General features: G+C 50.4%; 1 protein-coding gene across 1 annotated transcript in view; it reads right to left on the bottom strand.

The window, feature by feature from the left end:
- FA2H (fatty acid 2-hydroxylase) overlaps positions 1-24875 on the bottom strand; it is a 47657-nt gene extending 22782 nt beyond the window's left edge. The window contains exon 1 of the mRNA XM_012641530.1: positions 24606-24875. Coding sequence (XP_012496984.1) covers positions 24606-24875 — 270 coding nt within the window. The remainder of the gene's footprint in view (positions 1-24605) is intronic.
- Between the last annotated feature and the right edge of the window lie 224 nt (positions 24876-25099).

The raw sequence follows: 25099 nt of genomic DNA on the forward strand, positions 1-25099 counted from the left end.
GGGTAGCAGAAAGGGAGCCACTCAAGGCCTTCCGCAGCCCGTGTCTGCTTGGAGAGAGGGGGGCAGGCTGCTCCTCCAAGGAGATGGGGGAGGGATGAAGCCTGGGACTCCCAGAGTAGGGGTGAACCGTAGAGTGGTAGGCAGTGCAGAACAGGGAAAGCCTGAGAAATGAAGTCATGATGGGGGGTTTCCGGGGACAGGAAGCCCCAGGTGACTCTCCTCTTCAGGGGCTGGTGGTCTCGGCGAAAGATCACCATGGCCCCTTCCTCCTTCCTCAACTCTTCCTCCTACAGGACGTCACCCAAATCCACTGCTCCCATCCACTCATTCATTGACACACAGGCTGGAACCTTCCCAATGTACCAGAAGCATCAGCTGAGAAGACTCTCAAATCTCTCTGGAAGTGGCCTCTTCCTTGCCCCAGATGTCACTTCCAACACATCATTCCTAAAGGTGATCACTGTCCTTTGCATATCAGCTTATCCTTGCCTGCCCTATATTTAAAGTTTTTTCCCCAAATTTCCAAATTCCTCTCCTATAAGGCTCTTGCATTAACCCTATTTTTTCCCTCTAGCCAGAGGGACAGCTTGCTATTTTCTAAACATGTCTTACACTTTCCTTCTCAAATGTCACTCTGGCCAGAATGAAGACAGAGGTTACTATTTCATGAATGTTTTCTGTATGTCCAGCTCTTTAGTCTTCCTAACAACCAGATGGGGTTGGCACGATTATTACAGACATTTGACAGATGAAGGAACCTACCCATGGAGCAGTCCCACAGCTAGTGAGGGGTGGAGCCAGCAGGGGGACTCTGGAATATTCTCTTTAACATCATGATCTTCTTTCTTAACCTTATAGCCAGAAGTGATCTGCTCATTTTCCAACTTTTAAAAAAATCGTAGTCCCTATATATGATTTCTGTTCAGTTGGTATTTGTAATTTCTTGCCTCTTATAGTTTTCAAATGTTTGGGTAATTATCTTTTTTGTCCAATGGTCTTATAGATTCCAGAAGAGCAGGGACCTTGTGGATTACTGTTTCCAGTTTCTCCTGCTGCCACGATGGGCTCTTGCAAATACTAGACGGCCCACCCACATTTCCCCAGTGGGCCATGTTTCAATGCCGGATCTTTGTGAAGCAGCCAAAGCCCCCGAGACTCCTGTCACGTGGTAGGCCTGGCTGCTGGGGGTCAAGCTCTGCAGGGTTCGTGCTCCTTGGAAAGGTAAAATGAATGTAGTCGGCGCATGTGCTGAACACCAGCACGTAGTGGGGAAACACGGCTCTCCGCCCGAGAGGGGTGGCCCAGGACACCTGACATGCCTCCTTGAAATGCCACCCTCAGCTGGTTAAGACAGTGCCCAGATAAAAGGATCAAAAGTCCAACAATCTAAACCACAGATTCTCAGTGCCCTTTGGCTCAGTACATAGGACAGGCATGAGTGGAAGTAAAAGTACGTACGACTGATATGAAATTGCCAGCATTTCACTTCGCCAAATAAAAATATTTTTGAAATTTACTATCAGCAACATTTCATACACAAGAGGAAATTTTGATACCACATAGATAGGAAATACATATTTTCAGAATAAAAGGCGGTTCTTCTCAAGGAAGGGCAGTGGGCAACTTTATACTGACATCTTCCAAAAAGGTTCTATTGAAAAATATTTATTAATGCAGAAAAATTATGGCATAAAATTTTGTTTAATGAGCATTAATTGCACATAATCGGGTTTTTGGTTGAAGCTGATTGGTGGGGGCTGTACGATCTATCCGTAACAGGAGGTAGATCAAATGTTCACTATGTGCCGGTTCTAAGGTTCTACTTCAAAAATGACAAGAATCTAGTTTTGTAAATGGAAACAGCACTTTTAAGACTTTTTCATTCCATTGGAACTGTTCCGAGTGAAAAGAGGGAAGAGCCGCTGCCAGGAGGAAGGGCGTGGCTGGTGCCCAGAGCGTGGCTCGGGCTGGCATCCCCAGGACAGAGCAGGCCAGCGACTTTCTCGAGACTTTCTCTGAATCACAGAGCAGCCCAGTCTGAGGGATGGCAGGGGCTGCCCTGCCTAGGAGGACAAGGAAAAGAGGGACAAAGGGGAGGGCAGCAGGCGTGGTCTCTTCCCGTCCTTCTCTTCCCAGTTCTGCTGCCCTGGAGCCACCAGGGAGCAACGTCACGAGTGATACACGTCTGATAATAAGCCCTGCCTGGGCCATATAAGCAAGGTGTTTTCTGGGTGTCCTTGTCGGGACCACACCCCTCCCTGGCAGAAGCCCAGATTCTTATCACAGGATTAGATACACCTCCCACACCGGAGGAGACTCCAAGGAGAGCCAGTGCCAATGTCGCGTGGGCATCACCAGTAGGAGGAACGCTCTCGGGGACAAGGATGCGCCCTCCAGGCACTTTCACTGACTAATTTTCTCCAGTCTAGTGAGATGCCAGGTCTACACACCTTCCCCAGGTGCGGCTGAGACAAAGACCCCCCTAAAGGCGGCTCCCACTCCCACTCCGGGGACTCCAGGAACAGAGCCTTGCCAGGAGTGGCTGCACCTCACGCCACCCGCGCTGATCTGGGCCACATTTTCTGGACTCTCACGGCCCAGTGTTTAGTTTATAGTTGCGCTGGGCTCACCCTTGAATTCCACAGGCAAACACCATCCATGAATCAGAAGTGTGTAAAGGTCATTCCTGGGAACTCGGGTACAATCCCAACTTTAAACGGCTTTTAAAAAACTTTCTTGGAAACTTCCACAATGCATTATTGAAAGACTCTCCTGATCTTGGAAGCAAGCCAAAGGGAGCTTTAAAAACCCAAAGTATCCCACAGTGAAGAGTACGTTTGCTTTTTTCCCCCAAGTATTTGGAAATCGTTCTAGGTGATGCCTTTGCGTTGAACGTGTTTCAGTATTTGGTAAAGGAAGTGAATAATTTCACAGTCAGACTCATAACCGGCCTTCGCAGGAACAATCAGGACCAGTGTTGAGGAGCGTGGCTGGGCAGGGTGTGTCCCGCCCACCTGTGTCAGGTGACAGCTTTCTCAGGAGGCCAACCTGAGGGGCATAAGACTGTCCTGGGGCAAGAAGTCCTCGTCTTGGCCCCCCAGCCTCTCTACCTTGGGAAGGCAGACAGGAGACACGGACAGAAGCACTGCTGTGGTCAGGCCTGGGGCGTCTCGCTGTCCTCACATGGCATTTCCCTGTTGGTGTCTCCCAGGCTAGAACGTGCAGCAGAGACCCTGCTTGTCTTGCTTACCACTTGGTTCCCAGTGCCTGGCACGGGCTCGGCATGCAGTACTTCTGGAATGATCCACTAGTGTGCAGGAGGGTAGCAGAAAGGGAGCCACTCAAGGCCTTCCGCAGCCCGTGTCTGCTTGGAGAGAGGGGGGCAGGCTGCTCCTCCAAGGAGATGGGGGAGGGAGGCAGGCACCACCCGTGCTGAACCGAGAGCCATGAATGGGAGATATGGGGGGGCGAGGAGGGCATCTCGACCCTCTTAGTGCCTTCCAGCCACAGTCTGAGGCCGCGTGGGAGAGAAGTCTGCGAGGCAGAGCTGCAAACCTCGCTTCTCCCAGCACGGCGCCAGTGCGTGTTATTTCCTCTCCGCTCCGCCCGAGCCACGGCTCCGCTCTCGTGGACGCAGCCCTGCTGACATCCCTGCCCAGCTCTCTCTCACTGAGGTCAGACCCCAACGTACACAGCACCCAGGAACTGTCCCCATCCGGTTCCCCAACACGCCTGTCTCTCAGGGAGGCCACCAGGGTCGCCTGGAACAGGAGAAGAATCCAGGGCCGGCACCTAGTTCTAGACGATACGGACTCAGCTCTAGACTAAGGGACGCAGAGCCAGACCAGGCTCCATTATCGACCTGTGTGTGACCGCAGATCTTCCTCTTAGAACAAGAAGTTGCTTCTCTCTGGCAAGGGCACCCACACTTCCCGCTCTGGGCTCAGAGATTAGGACAGCGATGCCGTCGAGTGAAGCAGGCAGGGTGTGATTCATAACACCCCTATTTTGTTTGCATATTAAACATTTAAGAATATTCTCACTTCCATAAAGATGCTCAACTCAGATTTTTCTTACAATATGAGCACTGAGAAACAAAAATGAAACAAAACCATGAGGCACCCTTTTGCCAGAAGTATTGATACAGAGAAAAAAGAAATGCAACAAGGGCAGTATTGATGCCACTGCCACTGGTCTTGACATCAGGCAGGCCGCAGGGAACGGAGTGGACCGCAGTGACATGGAGGGGCCACGCCCTGTTGGTTAGGTCCACATCACGGGAGCATGGGGCTCAGTGCTCTTCTGATTTCTAAGAAAAGCTGGGAAACTAGATTTTTATGTGAAATCTCTAGATTTTTAAATTTGACTTGCATTTAAAACAAATGATGTGGGCCAAACCAACACGTCTGAATATAAACACAGCCCTTGGTGGGCCAGTTTGAAACCTCTGGGTGAGCCACAGGCTTCCTTCCTGTCCATGGGATGCCTCATCCCCACAGAAGGGTGGCAGGGGCAGGCATGAGCAGGGATTTTGTTCTCCCCACAATTCCCAGAGCAGGGAATTCAGACGGGGAGTTCGTGCTGCACCCACATGGGCTAGGCCCACAGGGCCAGCTGTGCCAAGGCCCTGGGTGGGCTGGGTGACAGACTGGCACCACAGGAAGAAGAGCCCCGGCAAGCTCCAAGGAAGGGTGACCCTGGGCCTCTTCCTCCCTCCCGTCTGGGTGGCAAGGAGCAGAAGTGGGTGGTGGGCACTGATGTCCACTGGTTTTCCTCCCCTCATGTCTGGAAAGGAGATAAAATCTGCCAGGGCAAAAGAATCACAGCAGAGACTCAGGCCATGCACCAAGGATGTCACCTCCAGGGTGTCACTTCCCAGGGTAGAGGCCTATCATGGGTTGAACCATGTTTGTCCGGCTTCCCCAAATTCATGTGTTGAGGTCCTGATCCCCAGTATCTCAGAATGTGGCCATGTCTGGAAATAGGGCTGTTGCAGATGTAATTAGCTAAGATGAGGTCATTAGGGTGGGTCCTGCTCCGAGGTGACTGATGTCCCTATACAAAGGGGAAATTTGGACACAGACAGGCCCTCGGGGAGAACGCGTTCTGAAGATGAAGGCAGAGATAGGCGCGATGTCTCTACGAGCCAAGGATTGCAAATAAACCACAAGAAGCTCAGGGCAAGGCACAGAACGGATTGTTCCTCGATGTCCTCAGAAGGAACCAATCCTGCCGATCTTGGACTTGCAGCCTCCAGAACTGTGAGATGATGTGTTTCTGTGGATTGAACCACACAGTCGGTGGCAGTCCTTATGGCAGCCCTAGGACACCAACATGAGGCCTGAGCCAGCTTCACCTGGGATCAGGACTGGGCCACACAGGGAGAGGGAATTCAACCCGGAGAGACCCGCCAGGTTGGCACCCAAGGAGATATGGAGCCGGGAGCGGGTGTCTCACCTTAGACCCTCACTCTGCTGCGGCAGAGACCAGTGTCTTGCAGTCTTCACCCCCTGCCTACCCCGGCCCTAGGGGCAGGCCACGCAGAGGGCTCTGGGAGGGGGCATTCAAGGACAGCCCCTCCCAGCCCACTGTTTCCCTTCCAGCAGCCAGGGGTGTCCTTGTTCCCCTTCTTTAGGGCCTGGGAAGTCACGCCCCAGTTCTCCAGCTGTGGGAATGCTACGCGTCGGGGCCGCACGCAAACTGCAGCCCTCTTTGGCACAAACCTTGTTCCACTCCGCACCTCCCCACTCTCACCGCGCGGCAGCTGGGACAGCGGTGCCACGTCCGGGGCCAGCGCCTTCACCACGGGGCACTTGGGCGGCGACTCATCGGGACTGAGGCTGGCAGGAGCCCTTCCATGGGCAGGAAAACCGAGGCACAGGGACACTAAACCGCTCATTCAAGATCTCCCAAATGATCGCTGGGAGGGCCCTACAGGAGCCCGCGTCCAGTGCTGTCCCCGGGGGGATGCTCCACGCGCCTCCCCTCTCTCCTGGGGGACTCCCTGGGGGTCCCCAGGCCCTGGCCTGGGCTCTGCCGGAGCCCCCAGCCCCCTCCAGGGCCCAGCCCCTGCCTTCCCTGGAGAGGGTTTGCTTGGAGGGCGCCTGGGGGAGAGAACAGAGAAGAACAAGGGAAAGTGTGCGCTCCGCAGCGCAAACAAACAAGTCGCCACAGAGTCGCTGAAAGGCGGCAGTGTGTGGCGGGGGGCCGCGGGGGCGGGGCGCGGCATAAAGGAATGTTGTTCGCGAAAGCGGGGCTGGGCACCGAGGGACGGACAGATGGCTTTTTATCCCGCAGCCTGGGTTTCGCCTGAAAACCCTTTCTCTGAAATGAGATGGTGCCCCGGGCCCTGTGTCCAGCTGCCCCCTCCTTACGGAGGCCCAGGGGGCGGCGGGGGCTCCAGGTGCCTCAGTGGCCCAGCCAGCATCAGCCGGCAGGTGGGAAGGGGCAGGCTGAGAGGAAGAGGATGGTGCTGGGGCGACCCATCTGCACCAAGAGTCTTCTTTGGGGAGAAGCCTTTTGCGTTAACAAACCCACCTCCACGGCCCCCAGCACTTGGTCTCCCGGGAGCCGGATGCTTTGGGAGCCAAAAGCTTTTGGCTAAAACGAAGGTGGCAGGATCTGCCTGCTCCCTCCCCAGTAAGCTACCCTCTGCCTTGCTAGGTCCAAACGGAAGCCAGGCCCAGCCAGGTGAGCTCTGGACACCATACTGTGGTGTCTGACAACCCAGGGAACCCCAAAAGCACACCCAGCCCCCCACCTCATCCCTACAAGGTGATGGGCTCTGCAGGCCACCATCCCGGTACTTGCAGTAGGAAGAAGAAAGGAAAAAAGGAAACAGGTAGGGAACTCGTGCCTGAGGGCTGACCAACCTCACCTGCTCACATGTGGGGACAAGGACAAGAAGACAGTCCTGGCCCTGGGTCCTTGACTTGGTTCGCCAGGGACGCCAGGGATCGGCATGGCTACTACTCTCGAAATGAGCCCCGTCTGAGGCCACCACCAGCAACCTTGCCACCAGAAGCAGAAGCCGACATCGCTGGGCCGCCCAGAACATCAGAGAAGGGGGCCGATGGTTTGAAAATGCTAAATTACAGCTCCCAAGGGCACCTCACAAGTTTTCAGGCCACTAACTTGATTCCGTACCAAATCCTGCCATGGACAGTGTGAGCTCATGCGGCCCCTCTCCCCTCTGGCCTCCAACGTTGGATCAGGACCACGTTTCCAGGAATGCACGGAGCCGAGGACATGTGTGGCTTTTCCCAGTGAGTGCCCAGTGTGGGGATGTGGGGAGGCCCCAGGGGAAAACCCTCCTCCTGGGAGCATGGGGTGGGCATGACCTGGCTCGGTCAGCGCAAACAAGAGGGCTCAGAGGCTCCCCTTCTCGGTCTTTCCTTACAAAATCCTGCCTCGAGCTTGGAGCTGGGGTGTTAGGATGGGAGGGACCTGAGCTCCGGCTCTAGGAACAGCTGGAGGCACATGAGTCCCTCAGAACACGTGCCCTGGTGGGCGAGACGAGACCACCACTAGGCTGCAGGCCCTCAAGTCTTAGCCCTCAAGGCGCCGCAGGCAGGCTCGTAGGATATGCCATCCACCAGGAAAACACACTCCAGGCACCTAAAATATATCATCTCCTCGCTGACCCACGTGTACAATAAAATAATTTTGACATCTACCATGTAACACTCCAATCTATAAGTATCCTCACCATACTGTTTGCAAAACGGCAAATGATTATATTCAAAAAACAGTAACAGTCACTGAGCTGTTTTGTAAAACAAACAAAATCACCAAACAATAAACAACCTGCCTAACACCTACTATTTCTCTTTACCGATTCAAATGATCTCCTCCCCTGTATAGCTGAGGATGTCAGAGAGGTCAACTGACTTGTCCCATGGCATGGTTAGTTCTAGAACACGAGTCTCTTGGACTTGAGTCTATGTCCTCTTTCCTACTCTCTTTTAATGTGACAACTTCCAAACCCACTGCACATTTCTTAAATGAGCAAAGTCTATACAGTGAGTCCTACCACTCGGTGGCTGGTGGCTCCTGGTGAGCTATAGCCTATATTCCACGTTTTATACATGTCACTATAACGATGCTTCAGTCCCAGGAGATGACTTCCTTGAATGACCCCAGGGCAGGGTGTCCTTCTGGGTGGGCAGTGCCTCCCTGACATAGCCACAGGCGAGGAGCACCACTGAATACATGTTTAGTGCAGAGACATGTATTCAGGGCAAGAAGGAGCCATTTGTGAACAATGCAGGGATGCCAGCTTCCTAGAGCAGAACCACCAGGTTAGGGGCCATTATCCCAGAGAGAAATGCTTGTGGCTTTGGGACCAACACTGCCCAACAGACTTTCTCCAATGGTGGAAACATTCTTAATCCATGCTGTCCAACATAGTAGCCACTGGCCATGTGTGTCTGCTGAACACTGGAAATGTGGTGTGTGTGAATGAGGAACTGAATTTTTTGTTTGTCTTTAATTAATTTAAGTTAATTAAATTAACCACGTGTGGTTAGTGGCTGCCATATTGGACAGCACAGCTCTGGACTCATATATTCAACTGCTACTTGAAATCTCTACTTGGGTGTTTTCCTTGGCATCTCAAACCTAACATGACCCCGATGAACTATTGTCCTGTCCCAAACCTGGGCCCCCACCCCAGTATTGATCATTTCCATACATCAAACCACCCAGGTGCTCGTGCCAAATCCTCGGCCTCATCCTCAGCTTCTCTCTCTCTCTCACTGCTGATGTCTGATCTGTCAGCAAGTTCTAGTGGTTCTGCGTCCAAGACAATTTCAAATTCTCTCCATCCTCATGGTCACCCAATCCAGGCCATCCGCCTCTGTCACCCAAACAGCAGCAATGGCCTCTTTACTCTATTCCTGCTTCCACTCTCAACCCCCCTCAATCTACCCTCTACAGGGCTGCTGGAACTACCTGACAAAACGTAGACCAACTTTGTGAATCTTCTGCTTAAAACCCTCCGGTTTTAAGTCTTCTCACTGTTCTCAGAATCATATCGAAATCCCTGACCATGACACATGAGCCCTGTCATGACTCAGGGCCTTTGCACATGCTGTTCCGTCAGCCTGGAATGTTTATTACTCAGTTCTTCTTATGACAGACATTTTCTTTTTGTCCACCAAATATCAGCTCTTCAGACCACCACATTCAGAGGCTGCAGCCATTCTATCACAGTTACCTGGCCTCAAATATATGATCTAGTCTGTTATTCTGCTGTATTTTATACACACACACACACACACACACATACACATACATATACAGAATAACTTTATTCTGTTGTAGCACTTGCTGCCACCTATAATTATAATTACTGTGTCTGTCTTCCTCTGCTGAGGTAAGCCCCATGGATGCAGCAGCCACTTGTCTCTTTGTCCCCTGCACCAAGCACAGTGCCTGGCCTGGAGGAGACATCACTATGTTCGTGGCTGCCTAGAGGAAGGAATGGTGGGAAGTGGAGGCAGCCCTGCGAGCCCCTGGGATACCTGGGGCCTGAGCTGGCCTCGTCTTTGGAGACTGTCCTTCCCTGCCCAGGGTGAGTGTCCCAGATCCAGTGCTGTACTGTCCAGGTGAAGACAGGATGGGGACATGTCAGTGCAGACCCCACGGGTCCTGGCTAGGGGGCAAGGAAAGGGCAGCTCTGAGAGGCCAGATTGTCACCATTCGCCAGCTCCTCCAGCGGTGGATGGTCTTGCCCGGGAGAGTCCAAACACACAGCAACTCAGGGTCTGAAAATATCCACCCCTCGCCACCCAGCAGAAATCGACCCCCTTCTTAGCAGGAGCTGCAGCTGAAGGGACGCCTCGCTCTCCTGTTTTGGTGTGATCTACGTGTCCTGTTCTACGATGCTCACGTGATCTCCCCGTAGGCACCGCCATCCTGCAGGGCAGGCAGGGAATAAGGAAGCCATGCCTCCGAGGGGTTCAATGACTTGCTCAAAGCCATGAAGTCAGTGAAATGCAGAGCCAGGATGAGGGCACAATCCTCGGGCTCCAGATCCCAGGTTCCCTCCTCTCGTTCGAGGGCAACAGGGTGAGCTGCCCAGTCGACATCCACGGTGCAACTGCTGTGCGCCAAGTGCCACGTTAATTCTTTAATGACCCCACGAGAGCCGCCCACCAAGCCACATCCAGGGTCTCCACTCTCCCTGCCTCCATTTTTCTTCTGCCTTTCGCCTTCTGAGACAGCGGGTGGCAAACTTTATGATGCTCCTGAGTCACACAGAGTACTTGTTAAAAGTACAGATTTCTGGGGTCTGCTTTTGGAGGTTTGGAGAGTGGCCCAAGACTCTTTTCTTTTTTTCTATCACCTGTGCTAATTAATTCTTTAGTTACATGTCATTTTTTTTCACTCAAGTGGAGCATCCAACTTTTCAGAGGAGTCTTCACTGGAATCTCTGTCACCATTAATGTCATTTTTCTGAAATATAACACAGTTCTCCAGTGATTGTTCATAGTCACTGCCATCCAGGTTGTTTGAGTAACAGAAGTTGTTTAATGACATTTGTATTAGGGGAAATAGGGTCCCCCCTCCACCCCAAATTCATGTCCACCCAGAACTTGTGAATGTGATTTTATTTGGAAATAGGGTCTTTGATGTAATCAAGTTAAGATGAGGTCATACTGGATTAGGGTGGCCTCTAATTTTAGTATGATTGGTGCCTTCGTAAGAGGGAAATTTGGAGACATAGACACAGAGCCACAGGGAAGAACACCTAGTGATAACAGAGGGAGAGACTGGAGGGCTGTATCTACAAGCCAAGGGACTCCAAGGACGGCAGCCCCACTGGGAGACAGGAGAGAGGCATGGAACAGATTCTCCGTCAGAGCCTCTAGAAGGAACCAACTCTGCTGATATTTTCATGTCAGCTGTCTAGCCTCTGGAAAGTGAAAAAACAAATTTCTGTTGTTTTAGCAGCTCTAGGAGACTAATAAATCATCACTGGAAATGTGATCTTTGCTGCATACAACCATTCACGTGCTGTTATTTTATTTTCCCATTTATTCTTTAAGGACATATCTGTGAGTGATTGCCACTAGCCTGGCCATCCACGCACAAGTGGAACTTGACTCGTAGGCCCTGCCTCCAGCCAACCACAGGCTATGAACACAGAGCAGGAAGGGTAAGCAGGACCCATCCGAATGCCAACTTCCAAGAGCAAGGCTGCTGCCACCTCCCCATCCCTGCCTTCCCTGGCTGCAATTGCTGCCATTCCATGGCTGCTGGGACTCGGCGACTGGGCTTGCTGACTGGGGCCTGCCACCTGCGTGGGTTGTCCTGAGGCGTTTCCCGACCTGCTCCGGCCACACGACCTCAGGGCCCGGGGCAAGCCGGGCAGCCTCAACCTCTGAAAGTCAGACTCGGCTGTGTGCCAAGGCCAGCAGCCTGATCCAGCATGACCCCCATCTCCTGTCCTGCCCTTTGCTTTCTCTAGTGGAAGAGAACCTTGGCTGGAATTAGAATGGAAGGAAGAAAAAAATTAATGGCTAAAACCTAATAAAAAAGTAGTGACTTTATTGGTAGAGAATAGAGTTCAAAAATAGACCTAGATATATATGTAAATGATTGATATGTGATAAAGGTGGTTTTTCAGTGGCAAGAGATAGATTCTATAAATCTACTGGAACAACCGGTTAATCACTTGGAAAAATAATAATCTCTACCTTGTTCCTTACACCAAAAAAATTCCAGGGAAGTAATACTTTTAAGCAAAACAAAACAACCAAGCAATAAGAAAAAACATTAAGCATATAATTATTAGCAGGATACCAAAATATTTTTGTTTTTATGTATAAAATCTTAAAGTGGGGGAGAATCTTATCTAAGAATGGTAAGACTGATATCTTTTACCATATGGAAAATTTAAAGGTTTTGTATAGAGAAAAATTATTAAACAAGTCAAAACACAAAAGTAAGAGAAAATAGCAATACAGATGATGGAAAATGGGCTAATATCCTTTATATCTAAGAAATGACTATAAATCAGTAAGATAAAGACCAACTATCCAATAGAAAGCTGGACAAAGGACACGAAAAGGCAGTTTACCAAAACATGAAAATAGCTTAGAAGCGTATGAAAGGTCATTGATCATGTTTTAAAAAGGGCTTTAAAAAAAGAAAACAAGAAAAAAAAATTTTATACAATAAAAAAAGACATTGAACCTCCATTATACTTCATATAAATAAAAATTTAAACAGGGAGCAACTTTTTTCACCCACTGGTAAAGACGAAAAACATTGATGATACATGGAACTGGTGAGAGTGTGGAGAAACACACATTCTCACACATTTTTGGAGGAAGTTTAAATTGGTACAACCATTTTAGAGGACAATTTGGCAATATCCATTAAAATACAAAATGCGTATTACTTTGATCCAGAAATTCCAAATCCAGGACTCTATATTACAAACTTATTTGCACATATATGCAAAATGCTTGTGCAAGGATGCTTATGGCAACATTGATGTAATAGGAAAACGTATTAATTGCAACAGCTGTTAAAAAGAATGAAGTCAACCTATATTGTTGACATGGAAAGAAGTATAAAATATGCCACTGGGCAGAAAAGGCAGCAAGCTGCCAAGCAGTCTGTATCATATGATTCCTTTATGTGGCAAATAAAAAGAGAATAATATACGTGTGTGTGTGTATAGAATATTTCTGTGAGACTACACAAAAAATGGTAATGATATTTAGAGAGGGACTAGGGTGAGAGGGAAACAAATATTTTTGCACATTTCTTTTAACTGTTGAAATTTTTGTCAACTATGTTCATATGTAATTATTATGATAGAAAAAAGAGAGGAGAACCTATCTAGTTTTAACCAACCATGTGATCCTTCCCTGCTGAATATCATACACCTTTGACATGTGTCCTAATGGAATGCCCTCAGGGAGTACTGATTCATGTTAATTAAAATGAGAGTTTCCTGGGACCAAGTTCCTTCCCAGCCCCTTGGGCAAGTACCACATCCTGCATCTGGAACATTCTGAGGGAGCCCTCCTGAAGGCCGCAGGATCTTGGCTACATGCAAGGCTCAAAGCCAGGCAGCTGCCTGCAAACTCAGCTCCTAGTCACACCGGCTGTCCGGCTCTGCACCAAGTTCACATCTCTCCCTGGTCTTTTGCCCTATCACGACATGCCCCTCTCCCTCGCGCCCGGCAGGTTCTCTCCAGACCCCTGGCATCTAGTCACATCTAGTCTGGGACATTCTTTATACTCTTTTCCAGGCACAGAGAGGGTAGTTAGAAAAGGTGGGACCAGGAGTTAGAAAACTAGGATTCTTTTCCTTTCCTTCTTTCCTTTCCTACCTTCCTTTTTGCGACAGGGTCTTGCTCTGTTGCCCAGGCTGGAGTGTAGTGGCGTCATCATAGTTCACTGTAATCTTGGACTCCTGGGCTCAAGTGATCCTCCTGCCTCAGCCCTGTGAGTATCCAGGTCTATAGGCCCATGCTACCATGCCTCGCTGTTTTTTTGAGACAAGGTCTTGCTCTGTTGCCTGGGCTAGAGTATAGTCAGTGGTATCATCATTGCTCACTGCAACTTCAAACTCCCAGGCTCAAGTGATCTTTCTGCCTCAGCCTCCTGAGTAGCTGGGACTACAGGCCACACCTGGCTAATTTTTAAATGGGGGGGGTATCTCAATATCTTGATCAGGTTGGTCTCGAACTCCTGGCTTCAAGTGATCCTCCCACCTCAGCCTCCCAAAGTGTTGGGCTTACAGGTGTGAGCCACCATGCCCAGCCTCATTTATTTCTATAAGGGAATTTCTATGTCAGTCTTTAATGTCACTAAATGTACATCCTGCGCATGTTACATTCATGACACACACCTCTTCCTGCCACTCCCCAAGTCAGATGAGCCTCCACCACGGGGAAAGCCTGATACTGAGGGCCCTGGGCCTGCCTGACAAGATGGCTTTGAGGTGACAACAGGCCATCGTCTGATTGGCTGAGATCAGCTCTAATCCACTCAGCGGACAGGTGAACTTACTCTGTGGGTGAGCTCAAGTGTGCTGGAGGAAGAAGAGGTCCCTACTCCTTCTTTTTCCCCTTCCTACTAAAAGTTCTGCTCTTAAATCTGCTTGTTGAGCTCAAATGTGTCACATGTATGTACTTCAATGATGTTTTCTAAAGGACAAAAACAAGAGAAACTGAGATAGAAGGAACTTTGAAACTTCCCTCGCTTCCCCTTGGAGGGTCACCTCTGCCAGTGTGACATTCCAGAGGTGGCTGCACTCCTGGGTTGTGCAGCTTAGTGTCACCGCCACGCTGGCCGGGAAGGCTAGCTGCTGGCCCGAGACTGCGCGGCCACAGGCTGCAGTCTGGCAGTGCAGCGAGGGCCCTGGCAGGGGACCGCTCCATCCCACCCGGACAGGAGCTGCCTCTCGGAGAACAGAAGCAGCAGCTATCCTACCTAGGAGGGTCCCCTCTTCCTCCCTCAGGTTCTACCAAAGCACCGGCGAAAACGTGGCACACCAAGACTCCACGGCAAGTTTTTTGGGAAAGAGATGAGGGTCTACAGAGTCACCTGGTCCTAACTGGCCCCTCCTGAGACATGCAAGGACAAAGTGGACAGGAACCTTAGCTTAGCAGCTGCCTTCCAGACCTAGCAACTCCGCTTCCACCTGCAAGGGAAGAGACGGAATCGTCCACCCCCCGGACACGCCCGACACCTCCACTGCGGCTTAGGCCAGGCACGAATGACCTCCAAGCAAATCACACTTCCCTCCAGAACACCAGGCCCCTTCGGGAGCATTCTGGGGGCCACGGATCATTATCATTTCAGGTTTCCCACAGATTCAAGGTTTCACAGGCCCTACTGCTCATAAAGGAAGTACTTTTCTGGCCCGGTTAAATTAATTTTAAATGAAAGGCTTCAGGGTACAGCTGTGGCAAACAAGGGTCCTCTAAGTGCCTGTCTCTCCAGATAAACCTCTTTCAAGCCAACACATCACCCCACCTCACACTTTGACCTCCACCTGCTCACCCTAGGGAAGGGCAGCTGCCAGGGGACCCGAGTGTTTGACCCGCCGATTAATCAGTAACGGAGCGCGCAGGGAATGAGTCACGTGCAGAGGAAGGCGTGCCTGCTCCCCTCTGGAAATCTCCCTGCACGTATGGCCACACGTCGCCCTAGAAGGCAGAGGTGGTTTATGAGGTCCAGAAAATAAACAAGTGCAGCCTAAGGATCCTTCTCCTTCCGTCTGTAGAGGCCTGACTTCAGCCCAATCAGAAGGATCAAAGGGGACCCTAAATCGCACCTCGCCCCTCCTGGCTCCAACAGAAATGCATTTGCTTAATTGGCTGAATCTCATGCCTAAGACCCATCCCTAATGGGCACCCGGAGACCCGTATTCCAGGAGCTCTCTGAGCTACAGCTTCCGACATCTTCCCCGCCTACCTTAGGAGTCAAATGGAAATAAATCTACAGGAATATACTTCAGTGTAAATTGCCATATGCACTTAAGATGTGTTACTTTTACTTCAACAGAGATCACTGTTATCCAAGTGTTCTTTATCTGAGTCCTGAAAGTTCAAGTTGCAAAGGGCAGCAAAAATCATCTCAACACACAAATATTCACTAATTGATCACTTATAAATTTAGTCACTGCTCAAACAGTGACCACTCCCTCCCCTAGCCTTGCCCAGCCTATCTGGGCAAAGTGTCCTCTCTCTGATGGAGGTTGCTATCATCTGATGATAAATATACAATGTAACAAACTGGCAAGTGAAATTAAAAAAATCAATGCAAAAATATAGAAACTTTCATGAAGTCAATGAAAGCTATAGAGAACTGTTGGACTCACAACTCCACTGCCAAATAAGGGTCTGGCAAAGTTAGGCTGGTTAATACCAAAAGACAGGCAATTGACAAAGGGAAGAGGCCCTTCAAAAGAGATTGACCTGTTTATCAAAGGATCAAGAGAGACCCTTAGTCCCTAAACACGGTTGCCAAAATGACCCTCTTCATGAGCATGCTCTGAATGAGTTTGCAGAATGCCAGATTGTGCTTCCGTATAATTTGGTCAGAAACACTACACGTGTATGCAAAAACAACACTGCTTGATTCATTATTTGTTCAAGTCAAGAATTGGTACACAATTTGGCTCTTCATCTTGAATACTTTTTGGTTTCTTTTTAAAGATAATCAATGCCCCTTCCCCCAGGCCCTGTCTCACTGTCTATGGAATTTTTGTCTTCATTTAAGGTAGATTCACTTTAAGTGATCTTTTATCCTAGAATTCAAGGACTCTTCAACTTTGGCCTAAGGAACGACTGAATTTTTTACAGCACCTTCTCTCTAACCAATATAAGTTGTGACACTTGATGCTCCAAAAGCTCCTGCCTGGGACAAGAGAAAGCAACCCCTAAACCAGAGGGCTCTGCCCTCTTCCCTGATATGGGGTGATGTGGGACCACGGAAGCTATATTCATTCAGCCCAAAGTAGATTCTCCGTAGTCCTTCACAGCATCAAGACGCAAATTGTAGGCCTTGAATGACTCAAAAACTGGAGATCTTTCGTTGATCTTTGTGAGTAAATGATGCCCCGTTTCATAGACTTTCATTATTACATAAGACTAGGGGCTACTTATGAGCAACTAAGTAGGTTATTATAGGTTATTAACATTTAGAATTCATAAACTAAAACCAGACACTCCTAGAGATACCCCAAAACTCGGATTCCACTTTCCCTTAGGAAATCTGAGCATCATGCAACGTTAAGCAACGATGACAGGGTTCCGCCGGACACAGGAGAATGCAGAGAACTAGAATTCCACTCTTCCTTTTAAAAGACAAATGACAACTAATTCACGTAGGCAAGCATCGACCAAGTTTCTTGTAGATTTCATGACCCACTCTAAGCATGCGATCGCATCAACTTGCATCAGTGGAATTTCTGGCTACTTGTTTTCCTTTAACAGGATTTTAAAACATTTTGTATGTGTCGTAGTTCAAATATGTTAAAGCAAATCCTCCCCAGTCCCAGTTTGCTTATCTGGGACTGCTATTTAAATACCTTATACTGTCAAGGCAAGAAACAGAAGAATTTGGATAATTATGGTTTGGGGCAATGCTTCGCCGTATGAAATCCTGAGTCGGAGGTTCATATCTCTCAATTATAAGCTTTATGAGTGTTGCTGGCATCAAGTTCACGGTTCTCCAGTTTTGCTATTAGGATTGAGCTCTTTTCCCATCCGAGAGAAAGAGCAGGTGGGGAGAGTGTTCGCTGATGCTTTCTGCCCACCTTAGATGGGCAGCAGTTAGAGAAGATTGCGAACCACTGATCCGAGATCACAGCTTTAGAGAAATGCACACAAAAAGACAGTGGAAAGAATAAACAGGACTGGAAATCCAGCCAACCCCCAGGTCACACCTGTGCATGTCATCTAGGCACTTAGAGCCACATGGGGACTGGTCGCAGCCCTAAGAGCAACGTGGGTCTCGACTGGGATTTTCTATGGTTAACTTCACTTCTCACCCTGTAGGGGACTCAGGAGAGTGGTGAACTGCAGGAGCCTGGTAGGGAAGACGTTCTGCTGACTCTCTCTCTCTGGGGTAAAGACACGTCACCTGGATCCCCCTCCATCCTCCCTTCAGCTCCCAACTCTTTAGCTAACAAAGAAGAAAGGAGATTTTTTTTTTCCATCTTAATTCTTCAACTACCTTGTGTATGCTCATACTTCCCTGTGTATGCTAACTTTCCTCTTCCACTACGCACATGCCTCAGTTTTCTAAGCAGCTCATTCATTCATTTATTCAAACATTTATTAGTTGATGTTGGCATGCACCAGTGTGCTAGCGCAACCCAGATGAGTCAGACAATTCCAGTCCTCAGAGAGTTTACTGTTTAGTAGACAAGATAACAGACAAGATAAGATAACAGAGCAGTGAAAATAAATGAGAAAGAATATTACACATACTGTAAAATGGTACAGGTAAAATGCTGTGACAGTTTGGGAGAAGGGAAAACGAGCTAAGGTTAGGAGAATCTCTGTAGAAGAAAAAGCATTTGAGCTGGACTGAAGGGACACAGCAGTGGGGAGCCATGGAAGACGAAGGAGCACAACCGTAACATAACCAAGTGCTCTTAGAAAGGTTCAAAGACAACAGGGTACAGGAGGCTACTGCAGTAATGAGTGTAACGGGGCTCTGGCCAAAGCAGGGCAGTAGTGGGGGAGATGTTCTAGAAGGAAGCCTACAGAGGGTCTGTCCAAGTCACTGGCTCTTCTTTTTCCAGTTGCTTCCCACTTTTTCCCTTCAACTGCCTGTGAGTTCTCTAGGACAGAGCAGGCGATGGAGACAGTTGCTGTTAGAAGTACGGAAAACGCTGATAACCTCCCAGGCGTAATACCGAGTGAAAGGAGCCACCCAGCAGAGTGCACGTTCCCATATGCAGTTCAGAGACAGGCGAAGCGATCCGTGGAGACAGAGGTTAGAACAGTGGCCGCCTTTGGAATTGCTACAGAGACTAGCAATGGAGACGGGGAAGTCATGACCCACCACCCCACGTCTATGATCCAACACCTGGAATCTGTGACTGTGTTACCTTACTTGTCGAAGGGACTTCGCAGATGTGATTGAGGACTTGAGATGGGGAGGTGACCCCCGCTTACCCAGGTAAGTGGGAGAGGGAGGCAGGAGGGTCAGCCATAGAAGGGGATGCGACAATGGGAGCAGAGGTGGGAATGCTGAGATTGCCGTCTGGGCCACGAGCCTCTAGAAGCTGGAAAAGGCAAGAAAACAGAATCCTCCGAGCCTCAGAAGGAATGCTCCCCGGCTGACTCATTTTTTACTTCGGAACTGTGAGAGAGCAAATGTGTGTTGCTTTAACTCACCAGGTTTGCGGTAATTTGTTATAGTAGCAATAGAAAACCAATTCCATGGAAAACCAAAAGCGTATGGTATCCAGAAGCCAAGTGAAGAAAGTGTATGAAGGACAGGGGTGGGGGGTGGGCAGTGATCAACCATGTCGCTGCCAGGCCAGGTGCGAGAGGTGAGAAGTGACCACTGGGTTTAGGGAGGTGAGGGTCCTGGTGCCCCTGGCAAGGCTGTTTCAGTGGCACGACAGGTTTCAGAGTGAACAGGGTACTTATTACCTGTCTGTCTAAATAAAAGAGGGCTACGTATAGACCAGTGATCAGTGTGTGTCCTAAGAAAAAAAAAAATAAGGAAAACAAAGATAATGGATGCTACTCAGGATCGGTGTAGGCTATTGCCTGAAAATATTTCCAAAGATGATTCCTCTCACGTGTTTCTGGGATTCCTGTTTGTTTCTGTTTATTTCCCCCAGAGAATCCTAATTTCTGACCTTCCCCTCCATTCAGGGTTCTGCAGCCCCTTCCTTCACTGAATCGTGGGGTAACACCAGGAAGCACTCCTGGAGCCAATGCCTACCCCGGGGTGGGCATGGAGCCACAGTGGCCTGGTCCCTGGAGATTCTAGTGTCCCAGCTGGCCCAGGTTCATCCTCCAGGTAAGACTTGCCTGGCACAGCAGGCCTGAGCGTGGAAGTCTTTGGCACGCCATGAAGGGCAATGACTGCCAATTGGCCAGGCAGGCTCCGTGGGGAAGCCGTTTTGCAGGCCAAGTGGGTCTCAGTTCCCTTCCGTTAGCCGGCTGCTCATCTCCCTCCACTTTGCAGGAGGACAGCAGTTAAGCAAGCTCCCCAGACGTAAGCTTTTATTTCCGTTCTCAGCTCAGACCGGCTTTCTAAGTTGGGCTGTGCTCAAGATGTTCTGGGACCTGGGGTGAGGAGGGAACCCCAAGTCTCCCTGCATGTAGATCTCCTCCCTATTGTCCATCCTTGTTTAATTACCCAAGCCCCGAAGCTCTGAATGGCCAGAACGCAGAGCCTGGCAGAGCTGCATGTGGCAGAATCTGTGGTCTTCTCGGCCACTCAGAGATAGAGACACACTCCTTGGGATTAGAATACGGCATCAGAGATCCTCAGATGTCAGGGTTACCCCAACACCAGTGTCTGGGGAGTCAAGGCTTGACTTCCCCCAGAGTCTCCTCAAACAGAGGGCCCTACCCAGCTGGCATGGCCCCCTGCTTGCTCACAGGAGGGCCTCTCTAGGTCTGGGGGTGTGGCAGGGAACAGTAGTCATAGCCCTGGTGGCAGGTTTGGGGTTGAGGAAGAACCCCGGTTGGGCTGTGGTGAAAGATGTCACTCTCTCACCAGCAAAATGCACATCACACATTTTTCAGATACAATTTCATCTCTTTCATCACCCCAAGAAAATGATCCGTAGTGTGTGGTATAGACGCCACTGGTGGTGGCCAAGATGAACTTAGGGGATATGAGGATGAGCATTTGTTATTTTCATAGTTCTATGTTTACTTTAAAGTACATGTAAAGACCTGTGCTTTCACTGGTATTATTGTCTAGGGTGAGTAAATCATAAACTAAAAAGTGAGTCAATTTAAAGATAAATATTAAATATAATAGTGCAAGTGGCATGTCAATTCAGAAAAAAATGGTGACGGTGATTCATGGATGGCGAAACTCTGGGAAACACAGTATCTAAGGCCTTGGAAGGAGGTTTAGACCCAAAGTTCTTTCCTTGTCTATTTCTTTTTTCTTTTTTTATTTTTTTTTGAGACAGAGTCTCATTCTGTTGCCCAGGCTGGAGTGTCATGGCATCATCACAGCTCACTGCAGCCTCAAACTCCTGGGCTTGAGCGATCCTCCTGCCTCAGCCTCCTGAGTAGCTGGGACTACAGGCGCACGCCACCACACTTGGCTAATTTTCTATTTTTATAGAGACGGGGTCTCGCTCTTGCTCAGGCTGGTCTCGAACTCCTGGCCTGAAGCAATCCTCCTGCCTCAGTGTCCCAGAGGACTGGGATTATAGTTGTGAGCCACTGTGCCCAGCCTATTTCTTTTTTGAAAAATGCTGGTAGCAGCTCAACACACAGACTTCACACCCTACCAGCATGTGGCCGCAACCTGAAGAACGCTGCTCTCACCTGAGCTTGGGGTGAGGAGCTTGACTCCACTGGCCCCTGAGGACCCGCCCTGCTCAGCCATGGCTCTTTCACTGGCTCCAGGTGGACCGCTTGGCCTCCCCACATCCAAGGCCATGGCAGACCTTGTCTTATCCTGCTCCCTCCCCTAGTATGTTGGCTCAAACTAGTTTGACTTGTTTTGTGTGTGCGTGAATGTGTGTGCAAGTGTGTTCACAGAGGGAGCATGGCAAAGTGGGGAAGAGGGAAAGCAAACGCAGCCAGGTCTCCTCTCTGGGAGAAGACCCAGGACGCTCCCATCCAAGCACCAAGCTAGGAAAGAAGGTCCTTCATTCAGAAACGAGGCCCAAACAGCAGAGCTGGTCCATGGCACCCTCTTCCCTGCAACACCCCTCCTGCTCCCCGCACCGTAGAGGCAGGGCTCTAACATCAAAGTGTCAGCATCCCTGGTCCAGTGGGAGGAGAGAAGGGCGGTAGAGAAGGCAGCTTGCAGGTTGCTAGAAAGGCATAGCTAGAGAGAAGAACAGGAATGTCTTGCCTCCATCCAGGTTTCTTGCTGAAAAGATGCCATGCCCCAGATTTCTCCTTTGACTACCTCTCTCCCCCGATTTAAAGACAACTCTAGTTGCCTGCTAGTTCCTAGATTAGAAATCTGCAAGCAGAAGCTCACAGGCAACTGGAGAGTTGGGCTACTGTGGCATAGGTCAAGTTCGCGCCATGGGCTTGCAGGTGCCTTGTTAGTTTTCAATTTTTCCCACATCCTCAGGTTGGGGCCCAGAAATAAGGATGCCTGCAATGTGGCCATGCTGGGCTCTTAGGGTACCAGGTCAGCATACAAGTTGGAAGCAACAGTGGACTCAGTATTCCTTCCGGGTCCTCCCTGAGGCCAGGTAAGGCCAAGCAAAGCGAAGAGCTGGGAGGTTAGAGCTGGGAGATGGGGCAGTCTAGGGCAGACGTGATACTCAGGACAGTGTTGGCAGAAGCCACACCCTAAGGCTCCTGTCTATAGGACACAGTGACAACACAGGGCGGGCCCCGTGAGCCACCATAAACTTGGCTGTCTCTACTATTCTGGTCTCAACCTCTTTAATTTCCTGCAGTTTTTCTTACATCTACAGCTAAATCTTCTGCACCTTCAGCATGACCTGACACCAAACATCAGCCTCTGAGATTAAACGGGGTTTCCACCACAGAACGCTCAGTCCTGGCGCTTTACCTATGAAATCTCCCAAATTCGCCCCGTCTCTCCCCTTGGTCACAGCCACCGTAGTGCAAGCCACCTGGTAGCCTCCTGCCTGGTCCCTCACGTCCACTCCCTCCGTTCCTTCTTGGCGCTGTGGCCAGGGAACTCTTCCAAAGATGCAAATCGGCCCACACCACGTCCCGGCTCGAATCCCTTCCCCGGCTTCCCCTGGTTCTTAGAACCAAGTGCCAAACCCTGACCACAGCCTGTGAGGCCCTGCGTGATCCGGCCTCGGCTGGCCCTGGCCTCCTCCTGCTGCACGCCTCGCCTGACCTCCAGCCTCTTGCCACATGGGTTTTAGTTCTGCCCCTTGACTACCAAGCTCTTCCCTTCGGAGACTTCGCACATGCTGTTGGCTTTGTCTGGAATGTTCTTCCTACCACGAGTCACCTATTTGTCAGTTGGCTTTCAGTGTAAATGTCACTTCCTCAAAAAAGCCCTCCCTGAAGCCCTCCACTCCAGATCCATACTCCGATATCGCCATGTGATTAAATAATTATCACATGATTAGTACGTCCCCTTTCCCTCCCATTATCCTGTGAGCTCTGTGAGGACGGGACCATATTAGTTTTGTTCATTGGTGCCTCCCATGCCTCACACTGTGCTGTTGACCCATTAAGGAACCAAGTAGTGATTCGATAAATAAATGATTGAAGAATCAGGCAAGATGGTCCAAGGCGGAGCCACTTGGAACAGCAAGTGGTAAATCCTTCCAACCACGGATCTAAACACACTTGCTGGGTTCATCTTGAAAGCAAGGGTTACAAGTGAGGCATGACTGTTGGTTTACAATAGTCCGCTCTCAGCCACGGTTTCATTTTCCATGCTTTCGGTAACCCACGGTCAACTACGATCCAAAAGTGTTAAATGGAAAGTTCCAGAAATAAACAATTCATAAGTTTTAAATCAGTTTTCAGTAGCAGCCTAACTCTACGTCACGATGCCTACATCATTCGCCTCACTTCATCCCACCACACAGACATTTTGTCATCTCACGTCATCACAAGAAGAAGGTGGGTACAGCACAATGGTACATTTCGAGACAGGGCTCACATTCACATAACTCTTATTACAGTATATCGTCATCATTGTTCTATTTTATTATTAGTTATTGTCAACCTCTTACGCGCCTGATTTATAAATTAAACTTCATCATGGTATGTATGCATAGGAAAAAACATTGTATACATAAGGTTTGGTACTATCTGTGGTTTCAGGCACCCACTGGGGGATGTTAGGATGTATCTCGCTCAGATAACGGAGGACTGCTATGTATTTAAGCATGATGGCTCCACTGTCACCAGTCTCGCAGCCAGGCCTGGGGGATGCCCAAGAAGTCAGTTCGCTTCTGGGCGGAGCCTACCTGGAGCTCAGTGCATAGGGTGTGTCTCCCCTGCCCACGAGGATTCTTGGGATGGAGCTAGCACCGATTTTGGAGTCAAATATACTTGACTTTTCCACTAACTAGCTAGGTGACCTTAGACGCCTTTACAGAGCCTCTTTGAGCCTCAGATTCCACATCCTAAACTGGGGATAACGAAACCTACCCCAGGTTCGGTTGAAGGCTTAACTACCACGAGCTTGTACGGCATAGCAGCCTGCAGCTTAGCACCTCGTCTGAGTTACAAGTGTTAATATTCCCTTTTCCTCTGCAAAACTGGATTTTGCCTTTCATTTCACTCTTCTGGACTCCCAAGCCAGCGAATAGGACAGATACAAAGGGAGGCCTGAGGGGTTGGAGGACACAGTCCACCCACAACACTGCCTGGACCGCTCCACCCACCCTGGACCTCATCCACTCATCCAGGTCTTGCACCGGGGCGAGGCACCAGGAAACCCAAGCTAGCTGGCTGGGAAGGGCTACCGATCTGTGCCTCTTTGGAACAGCAGTGGGCTGGGATGGGGAGGGGAGGACAGGTGAGCCTTGGAAGGGGAAGGCAGGTGAGCCTATCCGAACAGAAATGGAGAGCAATTGCAAAGAGGGAGAGGCTGATAAGGGAAGAGGAAGGAACGTCGGGGCGTTCGGGGGTTGGGGCCAGAAACTGGGGGAGTTGTCAGGGGGGAAGGGCTAAGGAGGAGCAAGGTGGAAGGAGGGGAAACTCAGGAGGTGGGAGAATTAGCGGATGGGGGCGGGTCAGGGCTAACGCCAAAGAGGAAGAGCAAGGTCCTGGTGAGAGAAGGGGGGACAGTGACCTGTTACCTGGCGAGAAGAGAGGGGAAGCGGAGGGAGGGAAGGGCAGAGGCTGTCACCTTGGGTCCTCCTAGAGGGCAGGTGAACGGGGCTCACCCGGGAAACGAGAGTTGGGGGAGGGGGGCGGGAGTAGGTGGGGTGTGACCCCAGCCCGCTGTACCTGCGGGTCCCCTTGCAGCTCGCCCACGTAGTACTCCTCCAGCCAGCGGCGCGCGTTGGCCGAGTGCCTGTGCGGTGGCCCGTCCAGGTCGGCGCTGATGTCCTGGCCGGCCCTGGCCCGCAGCAGCTGCTCGCCCCCCGGGTGATGCTGCACGAAGCTGGTGAGGTCGTAGAGGCGGGCCCCGCGGCGGACCCAGCACGCGCCGGCCGCCAGGCGCCGCTGGACCTCGGAGGGCGAGAAGGAGGCGGCGGGGGGCGGAGCGGGGGCCATGGCTGGAGACTGGAGCTCGCGGCTCAGAGCCCGGGCGACTGCTGAGTGGCTTCACCGACGCGCCTCTAACAGCCCGGGAGCCCGGGCGCCGCTATAGGCCCGCCGCCACCGCACCTGCTCATTTGCATGCCGCGCTCCCATTGGCCGCCCAGCGGGACGCGGCCCCAGCCTGGAGGGGCCCCCTCCCCATTGGCCGGCAGGAAGCCCCGGAGGGGCGGGCCGGG

Source organism: Propithecus coquereli, unplaced genomic scaffold (genome assembly GCF_000956105.1).
Source record: "Propithecus coquereli isolate 6110/MARCELLA unplaced genomic scaffold, Pcoq_1.0 Scaffold165, whole genome shotgun sequence".
Taxonomy (NCBI): domain Eukaryota; kingdom Metazoa; phylum Chordata; class Mammalia; order Primates; family Indriidae; genus Propithecus; species Propithecus coquereli.